We start from the raw sequence: 12,686 nt of genomic DNA, 5'->3' as shown, positions 1-12,686 counted from the left end.
AGTGAAGTGATAAGATTTTAACACCATTTGAGTTGATATTAATAGTAATCGCGAATGCAATAGGTTGCTTTTGAGGTGCTGTGTTTCATATACCTACCAACAAGAATACATTGGCCAAACAAGATGTACGCTAAGCTGCGCTGCATATAAGGACGAGAGATGCGCGCGAAGCCTATGAAAAGAAGAGGGTAGAGGCAGACCTACTTCTCATAAGTCGAAGTTGTTTTCTTTTTCAACTATGTTAAAAGGTACATCGACCTACCTTTCAATTGATGCACAAATCTCAAAAGTGGTTTTATTCAGTTTTTCGAAAAAATTGTAGGCTAACCCCTTGCCGAAAAAAAGTTGTACTTTCAAAACTATTTCCCACCCAATTGTAATACACATCAAATGAAAGGTATTGTTATATTCAACCCCCAACTGCAAACCAAAAGGTTCTGCGAGTTCTGGTTTCGGAAAAATTCGTCAAAAAGTAAAATTACAGATCTTTGACCCAGCCCTTCATTAATTGATCTACAGGCTGGTTTCAGAAAAAACTTTTCAACGATCGATCACATTTTTACACTATCATCTATAGTCAAAGCGTTTCAAGCACGTATCAAAGAGTCTTCGCATTTAATTAATAAGAATACTCTTATTTATAAGTTGACACAAATTGGTTTATCTACAAAGTTCCTGGAAGTAATTAGAGAGATGTACACGGGGACGAAGGCTGCTGTTTGGGATGGAGTGAGCTTTTCAGAATGGTTTAGCACCAGCACAGGAGTCAAACAAGGACGCCCACTTAGCGCTCTTTTGTTCTCGTTATTTATTAATGATGTTGCGGATGAACTTCCTTGGGGAATAAGAACAGCTAGCTGTACCGTGAATGTGTTACTATACGCCGATGACCTCGTTATACTTTCAGAATCACCCGAAGGTTTGCAATTGATGATTAATCGGTTAACTGCATATTGTTACAGATGGGTACTTTCTATCAACATGACAAAAAGCGCTTATAATGGAAGAAGTTGGAATATAATGGTACGCAATTGGAGGTAGCAAAAGAGATATCAAGGCTTGGAATTGAATCCAACATTAAATTTTAAAATTCGTTTATCGGAGAAAGTCCAAAGCTCACTAAGTTTGATAAATTTAACATGGAAAAATATCTTCCCTAACAAATTAATTTATCTACTAAATACAAAATATTTAATTCAATAGTGAAATCTATCTTGTTATAGGAATTTTATAAAGAAACTTTTCAACCTACCTCTGAATACGCCTAGTTATGCAAAATATTTAGAAACAGGACTTCCAAAACTTCTAACAAGCACCCTGAAGTCTCAAGCTGACTACATCATCAAAGTCTGCAGCAACCAGAGCACAAGACCTTCGAATAAACTTCTTTTATATGAGCTGAGAAACCAGGACTGGTGGTTTACAAGGTGGCAATCTGTTGGCAATGAATGTGGAGTGAAATTCGATGATGATTTCAGCCATGTAAACCATGTGAAAGAACAAATGTACAGCATCATAGAGAAAAATGAGGACATAATGAGGCATTCACTGATAGAAGACTCATTCAGTAGAATAATCTAAAGTCGGCTCAACTATTATCTTGGTGCCAGAAATTATTTTAAGGATTTACTGAGTTATCTAATCTTTAAAGCAAGATATGAAGTTCTCAACTTAAATGGAAGTCCTTATAATGGTAGTTTTAACCAATTCTGTACGCTGTGCAACTTAAAATCAAAAAAAGATTGTGTACATTTCATTGGTATCTGTCAAATATTCAAAACTCAAAGACGCTACTTTTTTGGGAAAAATACTCTTACCCTACAAGAGACTATAAACATCCTTAACGAGCATGATTGGAAAACATTAAGTACATTTTTGAAAGATATTTACAAGTATAGATTTTTATTATTAAGAGAATTCTATTAAATTCAAAACATACACAAATTTGAATATTATTAATTTTTGGCTGACGGCATAGTCATAACATCTAAATTTAAAAAATTTTATACAATTTTGTAAATAAATGAATTACCTACTTACTTACTTAGTCATTCGATTGGTTTATTGCCTGAACCAAGGCCCTAAAAAAGATGCGGTTTTCACTATAATACAGAGCATTGACCCACCTTTCAATTGATGCACAAATTCCAAAATTATTTTTTTCAGTTTTTTTTGCCGAAAAAAAGTTTTATTTTCAAAACTATTTCCCATCCAATCGACATACACGTCAAAAAAAGGTATTTTAATGCTTTAACCCCAACCAAAAGGTTGTGCGAGTTCTGGTTTCGGAAAAATTCGTCAAAAAGTAAAATTACATATTTTCGACCTAGTCCTTCACAAATTATCTTTCTTCTGGTTTATTTCCTCAACCAAACAAGCTGCGGTGTCCACTATAATAAGATCAACGGCCCAACTTCAATTTATGCACAAATTTCAAAAATTATTTTTTTTCAGTTTTTCGAAAAATCGTGGGCTAACCCCTTGCCGAAAAAAAAAATTATTTTCAAAAGTATTTTCACTGAATCGAAATACACATAAAAAGAAAGGTATTTTTATGCTCTACCCCTACTCCAAACCAAAAGGTCCTGCGAGCTCTCATTTCGGAAATATTAGTGAAAAAGTAAAGTTACAAAATATCAGCCCTTCAGCTCTCGTTTCAGAAATATTGGGCTAATCAAAGATAATTTGTGATGGACTTGTTCGAAATTCTTTAACTTTACTTTTTAACCATGCTCCTTTTGAAAAATTGTCCCACGGTTTTTTCGAAAATAAAAATCATTTCTAGAGTAAGTTTTTGAACTCGAATATTCCTTGGCCTTGACCACCTAGAGGCCTGCATTGTTATTTAGGAATAATTCCCTTTCCATCGAAATAACCATCTTTGAATAAGATACATTTTATAAAAAGTTATGAACGGAAATCCATGCTCGAACTTTAAAAGCAAATTTGTCTGTAAATACGCGGGGTAAAAGTTGGAAAACTGAAACGGAATATTTCTTTGAAACTAAATGTCAATATTTGCAAATGTGTACGTATTTTAAAAACGGGATGACATATCCTTGTTTAGTTCGATCGTTATTTGAAAAAAAACTTAAAAACTAAGCATAAATGTTTCAGCTTTTCTTTAAAGACAAGAAGACTAATTACTTACAAAAAATGCTGGATACATGAAACATTTTAACTATATATTGAAGATCGGGATTAATGATTAGAAAACTATTCAAAAAAAATTGTTCCTAAATTGACAAAAGCCTAATTTATGTTTTTGTTCAAATTTAAAGAGGCAGTATCTAATAAATCTGGTGTAATATAGGTATAGATTCGACCTGATTTCATCAATAACCTTGTATTATGGCAGTAACAAAACCTTGGGAAAGAGTGTTAATATAATTAGAACAAAAAGAATTCTTTATTGATATAATATCAATATTATAAAAGAAAACTCAAAATGTAGTCTTAAATAACTTGTATATATATTTCAAAGATAAAATTGTATGCTGCTAATAATTAAAAATAATAAATGAAAAAAACAAAAACTGCACAATATTATTTTAGCAAAGGCATTAATCGATTGATTTTTGTATTAGAAAATACACATTTTTTCAAATCACTGATTTTTATTAAAGGTATAAGACACTTCAATAAACGTTATCTTTAATACAATATTCAATTCAATCGACAAAAAATATACACTATTCGAACAGGCTGAAAATAAGAATTTAGTTTAAATCCAATTTATCAAATGGGCTACACGCCATACAAGCACCAATGCGAGACCGACAACCACAGCGAATTTTAATGCCAACAGCAATCAGGAGCGATTCAAATCGGTTAAAGGAACATACATGACACCCATTAACCGTGTATTGTGGACATTTCCGGCTTCATCTTTATCGTACTGAAACAAAAATACCATCAGTTAGTTTGATTGGATTGTAGATATTAGTCTTTATCGAACTTGTTCCATATATTGAGTTCCACCTTCTGGCCCGACGGGTACTATTAATCGTCCACCTTTTTTCAATTGCTGAATCAAAGCTGTTGGTGTTTCCGGGGCGGCTGCTCCGACATGTATCGCATCATACGGAGCATATTCTGGACAACCCTTACGGCCATCTCCTTCTAAAAAAATTAAGCAAATAACAATTCAACTCAACAAGCAAAAGTATTTGACCTACCAACAATAACTAGTTTTCCAGAATTCAAAAGATTTTGATCATCTGCTCTTAGGTTTGCCTTGCTCTGGTTTACTAGTTGAGACTGGTGTTCGATGCCAACAACTTTTGTGTCGGCATGTTCACCCTTTCCATTAATAAATCGAAGAAAACACGCAGTCAGATATCCAGAACCAGAACCCACATCAAGTACATGAGCACCTGGTTTCAACTGATCCCTTAGATATTCGAGGGCAAATGCGTGCTTTGAAACAAATAGGATTTATATCTTAATAATTGGAAACGTTTATCAGTCGATTAGTATACCATATGTGGAGCACTGATTGTAACTCCACCTCCGATACTCTGTGGCCTGTCTACATATGGATTTGATGGACAATAATGTTTTCGATCTGTAGCTGCCATAGCAAGAGCAACAGGGTCAGAAGCGATAATTCCAAACTCTACAATAAAAAACAATATCGATTGAGACAGACTGCTCCTCTGTAAATAAAAGTAAATTATGTACCTCGCAGTTGACGAATCAAATCTTCATTGCTGACACCATTTGATCTCCAAGCCATTGTCCTACCAATGGATGTAAAATGTTTGTGAACAATTGACTTAAATAGCTTCAGCTTGTTCAGATTGTTGAAAATTTAATAAAACAAAAATGTTTTTGGTTTTTGGAGTTAAATTTCAGTTCAGTTACAAAACAGAAAGCACAAAAAACAGCTGAGATGAGCCTTGGGCAAAATAGTGATGACACTTAGATACAGTCGCTTACAAAAATTACAACAAGAGAAAATGAGTGTATTCAGATAGTTGAACAATAAATTCTTTACTTTGAGGTCACCACCACACTGCTGACTAATTGATGATTAAGGCCAGATAGGGTAGTCGAAAACAAATAATACATAAATAATAATACATATCAGTGATTGCTTATGGTACATTTTTTTGGGGCGACTTTCCATTACCGCAGCACGAATTTCCTTCTGTTTTTTTTTACAGTTAGGTAGGGGTCTCAATAAAACATATTTTAAATATAAAGGCTAGGAAACACCTTTAAGTAATAGAAAAAAATATTTTCTTTTTCGGACTTTTTTTGTATTTCATTTTTTGAGCCTAAAACATATTTTTTTTAATTGATAAGACGGCGTACTAAGAGCTTGGAATGTAACGGGGCATCATGCTCCCTGCAACCCCCCTAGTTGGGATAACTATAGGATTTTGGTGGGTGTGAGTTTGGGTATATGCATAGTACTTTTTGCATTTGAGCACTAAAATCAAAGAAATTTCCAACAACAAAAAATGCAAGTACGGCAACACTGAACAAAAAAAAAATGAAAGAAATGTCAAAATCAACCATTTTTGCGTGTTTTGTATGTAAAAAAGTGAACTTTGAAAATTAATTTAAAATAGAAATTGCTCTAAAACTGCTATAGTTATTATTTATTTGCACATATCTATCAAATAAAAAAACCGCAAGTCGAAATTTGTGCTGCGGTAATGGAAAGTTGAGCCCATATCAGTGACTGCTTATGGTAAATTTTTTTAAAATGTCGGTTGCGTCCTTGAATACTAACAACTTTTGTTATTTTGATATCATAGTTATCAAGTAAATTTAATGCAAACAGCTTTAGTTGTATGAAAGGTTTTTGCCATACATTGATAATTGGGAAAATAGCGAAAAACTTGCCTAAAAATCGTTAGATCATTAATAATAATATATAAACTATGCAATATCCTACTTACCTCCTAAGAGATTATATTTCGCATGATATATTCAAAACGAATTAAAGTTAAACGTATACAAATTATTTAAGATATACGTCCCGCGAACACAAGAAATCATGAATAATTTGGAAATAACTTTAATACCAACATTTTTCAACCGTCAGAAACAAATTATAATTCCTTCCACTGGAATTGCTATACCATTTTAAAAATTATTTGACAAATGTTCATTTAAAGCTTTCAAGCTCTGAATGCACGCTTTTTTTACTGAACAATACGATTCGACCGGTCCTATCCTAATGTCAACAAATTGTCAAAGTCAAAAACATACAAAAAAATAGTTACTTTTCGTATATTTGGGGTTTTATACATTTTTTGTGGATCTCATACCTAAAAAATAAATTAAATGGATTTAAATAAAAAAGTTACCGTCCTCACTCCTAATGGAAGACGCCAAAATATTAAAATTACTCCCAGTACAACGCTGCTACAGGTGAGTCTTTAAAAATATACACAAAAAAGTCATAATACAAATTGTCATGTCATCCTTTGGTTTTCTTCTTCTAATCAAAGATTCTGGAGGAAGCTTGTGCAAAGCATGGATTTGCTTGTGATGAATATGGCTTAAAAAGCCACAACAAAGAGCAAGACCTCATGCAGATGTTTCGTTTTACAGGATTGCCAAACAATTGTCTTCTAGAAATGTTTGAATGTTCAAAAAAACGAGTTGAATCTACGGCGGAAATTTGTATCCAATTAGAAGATGGTAGCCGGCGTCAGGGACGATTCAGTCCAGGTAATTTTCTTTGGGATGTTTTGAGCAACGTGTGTCCAGAGAAGATTACGACAGACATGAGTCCGGTTGTCATTTACATGCGAAAGGAAATATTTGGTGATGATCTGAAACAAACAACACTTAAGACCTTAGGCATTACTGGAGGCAGAACTATGATGCGTTTGGTTAATAAAAATCCCGACGACATCAAAACGTACTTCATATAATTTGTAGAATTATGTATCATATATATCCAATTTTGTATTTGTCTTCAGACAAGCAGGTGTGTATGTCCCACCGGAAGTGAAGGACGAACCAAAGGAATCTAAAACGGATGAAGTCAAAGTGATGAGTAAGCAGCCGAGCAAGGGAGGATTTTCTATTACTTCTGAGCTAGTTCAATCATTGAAAAAAAAGGAGACTGTCGACGAGTCAAAGCAGACAGAAGAACCGGTGGATATTCCTAAGATTGAAAGGAAAGTCGAAAAGCCGGGAGTTGTATATGATTGGGGCACGGGTTCTGGAAGAAGTATTAACTCTAATGAAATAACTGAAATGGAAGAACAAGATCAAAATGAAATGGAGGTTGAACCAGAAGTTAATGTGGTAAGCTATCGACTTCAACAATTGGCATGCGTGAACCTAAAGTTAATTTTGCGTTGGATGTTAACTTTCAACAAACATTCTTTTAAAAATCCAACCCGAATTAAGTTTGAAACAGATACTTTTGTGTATCCTTCTCTATTTTGTAATATGTAGAAATTTTGGTTTTTCAGATTGGTGAACGAAATGCAGTAATATACTCTTTGGATTCCACTCAAAAACAAATGGAAGACCTCCCAGATTCTTTCTTTGATTTAACAGTAAATGATTTAAAATTAGTTTTGCGAGATTTAAAAAAAATCACCGAAGGCAATGACGATGCTCCACTAGTAACAGCTAAGATGCGTGAGATAGAGGAAAACAGTTCATTACTAAGAAAAATAGCACAATATAAACAATGCATAATACGCATCCAGTTTCCTGATAGAAATGTTCTCCAAGGCATCTTTAAACCAACTGATAAAATCGAAGATGTTATAAGTTTTGTTCGAAAATTTATAACAAATGAAGATTTAGATTTCCATTTGTGTATGTAAAGGCCTTATAAAGCTTGTCTATTTTTTATTTCATATTAGTATTTTTTTCCTTGAAGTTACTGTTCCACCAAAAAAGCTTTTACCTAAAGACAAAACTCTTCTCGAAGTGAATTGCATTCCAACTGCTGTTCTTCATTTTGGTGTAAGCGAGACTGATGCTCTGCCATCTATGTTGTCTTATTTGAAAAAACAATTCCTATTGCAACTAACCTCACCAGAAGGTGCATTCTATATTGCATCCAAATCACGGTAAGCGTTTTTTAATTTTTTGTAGGTGAGATTTAAAAATGTATTTTTAGCTTAATACGAGGTGCAGACGAAAGTGATAGTAAAAGCAGTAAGATAATGGGCTCTACAGCGCCAGGACCATCAACTGGAGCCATACCTAAACGACCAAGAAATGATAATGTTGGACAGTCTTCATCGCCAAGTCGAAATGATAGTGATATTCCCAAATGGTTTAGACCTAATTAAAGGTGGTAATTGTTTAAATTGGTTTCAACAAAAAAAAATTAAAGCGAAACAAAAAGCAATTTAACATCATTTTTTTAAGTTGTTTTATATTTTATCCATAATGTACATACATAGCTTTTAATGTTCTAAACAAAACAAACAAAAATAAAGCAAGGAACTTAAACAAAAATACGTAAATATGATTCCTACATGCAAACTATTTTACTGAAGTAATGCATAAATTAATGCAGCTGGTAATAATTGGTTTCAAAAACAAGGTACAGCTTTCTTAACATTACATTAGATGGTAAAAGTTATTTCAGAGAAAACCTTTTAGCTTCAGATATAAGTTTAATATTAAAAATACGAACTGGAATTCCTCAGCCTTACTACAGTGACATATAGAACAATAGAATAGACATAAACGCTCTTTGTTCACTCTGCAACTCAAACCAAAACGAAAATGTGTACCATTTTGTAAAAGTTTCTTTTCGTTTGCAGAATGTTTTGATCGGTCCAATTTTTTCTGTTTCAAGTAAACTAAAAAGTCTATATTCTCAGAAAAGTCAATATTCCTCCAGCTTCTTATCCTCAGTTTTTTTATTTTTTCAAAAAAAAATTAAAATTTTGAATAATCATTTATAATTTTGACCTATTACATTCTTTAATAATTTTTGTAAACTTTTGTTTGTAAATTATTTTGCAAATTTATCAAAACCACATCAACATCATATCATCATATTTACATTTGTATTCTATAGTAATTGTTTACTCTTCTTTTCTTAAAGTAAACATCTTGATTTTATTTTTGTCTATATACAAAGAGCCCACTCCGAGCTCCTCTTCTTCCATAAAGAAAGCCTAAATACCGGAAGATGCGTGCTTCATATTTTTTGCCATGAACTAAGTTAAAGCTACTATGGCTAGAACGCAGATCTGGCCTTACGTCACACACGTGTTTTAAACTGTATTAACAAGTGGCATCTTTCCCAAGCTTTGGAAGTTAGCAAAAATAGTTCCTGTATCCAAAACTTCCAATAGCAAAGAGTTTCGTCCAATTTCTCTACTTCCCTTTCTCTCCAAGGTCTTGGAAAGGATTATGCAAAAGCAAATAAGTATACATCTTAGTGTAGCCAATTTACTGACACCTTTTTAGTCTGGTTTTCGTCGTAAGCATAGCTGTACGACAACACTAATCACTGTGACTGAAGACCTAAGGCAAGCAACCTATTGATTACGATAAGGTGAATTTTTTGGTTCTATTGGATTTTTCAAAAGCTTTTGACACAATTGACCACTCTCTTCTTATACGTAAGCTAAAACACCAATTTAATTTTTCGTCTTCTGCAACAAATCTGGTACTTTCATATCTAAATGATAGAAAGCAGACTGTATCCGTTTCCAATTCGCTCCCTCCGTTTTTGCCAGTCTTGAAAAGTGTTCCGCAAGGTTCGATTTTGTGCCCAATTCTTTTTTCACTTTATATAAATGAACTGCCATCTATTTTGAAGTTCTCCCTCACACACATGTTTGCAGATGATGTGCAACTTTATTTGAGTAGTTCGCTTGGTCTTATTGAAAATCGCACCCATAACATAAACCAGGACCTTCAGAGCATTCACACATGGTCCCTGCAAAATGGCCTGTTCATAAACCCCAGCAAAACTAAGTGCTTAGTTATTTCTGAACGGTCTCTGGATCTCTCTTATTTACCTCGATTAATGCTTTATAATGCCGCTTTTGAATTTGTAGAGACAGCATAGAATCTTGGAGTAGTTTTTAACAAGTCGTTATCATGGAAAAATCACATTATTACTACTGTTGGTAAGGTATATGGAGCTCTTAGAATTCTTCAAAATTCCCAACACATAACGTCTATAAATACTAGAAAGATGCTAGCAAAAACATTGATCATCCCTATACTCACGCATGGTTGTGAAATCTATTGTAACTGTGATGCTGAGAGAAAACTTACAGTTGCGTTCAACAACACAATAAGATACGTATATTGTCTAAAAAGATATGACCACATCTCTGGCTATGTTAACTTTTTATACAATATGCAGTTCAAGCATTTTCTTCACTACCGAACCCTTCTTCTTTTTAACCTTATGCAGATGCGTCAACCACAGTACCTTTTTTATAGATTACAATTCCCCATTTCTAATAGATCAAATACACATTCATGCCTTACATCCGGGCGACAGTTCTTTGTCAACGCCATTAGCCTTTGGAACTCCTTGCAAAAGAGATATAAGAAGACTTGAAATTGTTAAAATATTTGAAAACAAACTTAACTCTACTTTTCTTCGTCTTAGTTATTTGTGAGGTTTAACCTTTAATAATTTAATTTAAATCAATGGTGATACCAATTAAATTAAACTTGTCAGTTTTTTCCATTAAATGTAATTTCTATTGAATAATTTTGCATACATATACTTGCTTGCTACTGTATTAAATTAAAGTTAGCTTTTGTTATCAAATTTGTACATTCAGACAAATTCTAAATATTCCCCGAGAAAAACTCTCCCCGGGAGATGTGTTCCCCGGGAACAGAATTCTCTTATTATGAATTCCCCGGGAGATTTTTTTTCCCTTCGAATGCGGGAAAGAAAATTATGAATGTTCGAAACAGCTGTTTTGCAATATTTGACATATGAAACAAATTTTAAAGAAAAAAGTGTTATTGAATGTGAACATTTGTCCTTAAAATTCTTTTATAATTTTTTTAACAAATAAATTAAAACTCAACAAAAATGTTCAGCATTGCACGCAGAATTTTACATGAAGAGGAGGTTGAAGAAAGCCGATATCGATAGCCAAGAGCTATCAGAAGATCTTTAAGGGATTCATTCAATCCTTTGGAGTGGCCACAATGGCTCTTTTTTGTTTTTGGGCGACATGTTACATTGTATATATATTTTCTATAGTACTCTCATGAAGAGGAACGATCGAAGCGACATCTGAGAGGCGTGGAGATGATTGAATTTGATCCCTTTTTTTATACCCCTCAATAGTTGAGAATGAGTGAAAATTCAACATTAATTAAAGAATAGAAAATAGAGAAGAACATATGCAAATGTAGTAGGAGATCGAGGGAGATAATAGCAACAATGTTTTGACATTATATGTGTGTATGCATATTATACTTGAAGAGGAAAGTTTTTACGGTTATGCTTTGGCAAGAAATAGAAATAAAGTATTTATAAGAGAAACAATAACAACGCAAAACAGTACTGCAAGAGTATTTTTTTTGGGGTAGGTAGTGAATATAATATATTTGTTTTCCAATTCAATAGGGTGTTCCTGATAATTGTCTTTATTTTTGATATGACTCTTAAATCAAAAAAAAATTATATTTTATATTTTGTATACCAAAAATGTAGTTTCACGTAATTCCTTCAGTTTGTTCGTTTTATATGTATAATTCTATATGTTTATATTTATAAAAGGTGAATTTTTAAAAGTCATATGAAAGCATGAAAGTTAAAAACAAACACATACAATTCGGAAAAATGCATGAAATCTTTATTTGAATGGATAGTACGATCCATATAATTTAATTTTTGAATATTATTTCATGCAGATGTTGAACTTGACCGCGCCTCAAGGGGTCCAATCGCTTAGTCCAATTTCCAATATTTTAATTCAACAAATTGCAAGCGTTGTTCGTTTGTAAGACGATTTATGGTGCAATTATAGACCAAACTGAAGATGTTTGACAGTGAAACAAAACACGAAACGTGCGTCAGCTGTTTAAACCAGTGTTGCCAAAAAGATAACAGGTACAAAATCTCCCTTCACTTTAAAAGGGACTTTTTTGTTTTCAAAAAGATTTTTTTTTCTTGATTAGCTTTTCGGTAATAATTTTGATTTCGTCAGTACTTGAGAAGTTTTTGTTGCTAAATTCCTAGACATGCTAATTAAAATGCCCGCCGAAAAAAAACTCTTGAAACAAGGTGCAAACTCGGCATACAATGCACTTACAAGTATGTTTGTATCTTTTACAAGAAAATCCCTTAAAAGATTAAAACCGAAAAAAGTAAAATATTCTTTACTATATGAATCGAAGAGTTCCATAGAAGCAATTAATGTTATCATAATGATATCTCCACACAAGAAACACTTCCATTCTGTCAAAATCACGATATCTTATATATATTAGGCTTATATCTTTCAAATTAAGGCATTGATATCTGTAAGGTTAATTTTTGAACCTAGTTTTATATTATATTGTATTTATTTATTTGAATGTTTTTATATAAAATTTTAAAATTCAATTCAGTACACCCTATTTAGCCGTTAAAAAACAAAAATCATGCAAGTTTTGAATAAATTTTAATTTTTGATTGTGTTTATACTTGATGCGTACAAATAACAAATAATACGCAAGAATAACAACAACAAAATAACTGAATATATTTA

At 32.7% G+C, this 12,686-nt stretch overlaps 2 protein-coding genes across 2 annotated transcripts; one reads left to right on the top strand and one right to left on the bottom strand.

Annotated features, from left to right (window-relative positions):
* Positions 1 to 3,451: 3,451 nt before the first annotated feature.
* LOC129945630 (protein-L-isoaspartate(D-aspartate) O-methyltransferase) lies at positions 3,452 to 4,919 on the bottom strand. The gene is made up of 5 exons (XM_056055473.1): positions 4,684 to 4,919; positions 4,482 to 4,618; positions 4,179 to 4,419; positions 3,959 to 4,122; positions 3,452 to 3,898 (listed from the first exon to the last, which is right to left on the bottom strand). Exons 1-5 carry the CDS (start codon positions 4,736 to 4,738, stop codon positions 3,812 to 3,814), a joined length of 684 nt encoding a protein of 227 aa, XP_055911448.1. The 5' UTR covers positions 4,739 to 4,919; the 3' UTR covers positions 3,452 to 3,811.
* Positions 4,920 to 6,207: 1,288 nt separating this feature from the next.
* On the top strand, positions 6,208 to 8,481 carry LOC129945605 (tether containing UBX domain for GLUT4). Its single transcript, XM_056055439.1, has 6 exons — positions 6,208 to 6,387; positions 6,468 to 6,883; positions 6,945 to 7,275; positions 7,446 to 7,800; positions 7,865 to 8,057; positions 8,108 to 8,481. Exons 1-6 carry the CDS (start codon positions 6,301 to 6,303, stop codon positions 8,280 to 8,282), a joined length of 1,557 nt encoding a protein of 518 aa, XP_055911414.1. The 5' UTR covers positions 6,208 to 6,300; the 3' UTR covers positions 8,283 to 8,481.
* The last annotated feature ends 4,205 nt before the right edge of the window (positions 8,482 to 12,686 follow it).

Source organism: Eupeodes corollae, chromosome 2 (assembly GCF_945859685.1).
Source record: "Eupeodes corollae chromosome 2, idEupCoro1.1, whole genome shotgun sequence".
Lineage (NCBI taxonomy): Eukaryota > Metazoa > Arthropoda > Insecta > Diptera > Syrphidae > Eupeodes > Eupeodes corollae.
This window is presented reverse-complemented; position numbering and strand designations above follow the sequence as displayed.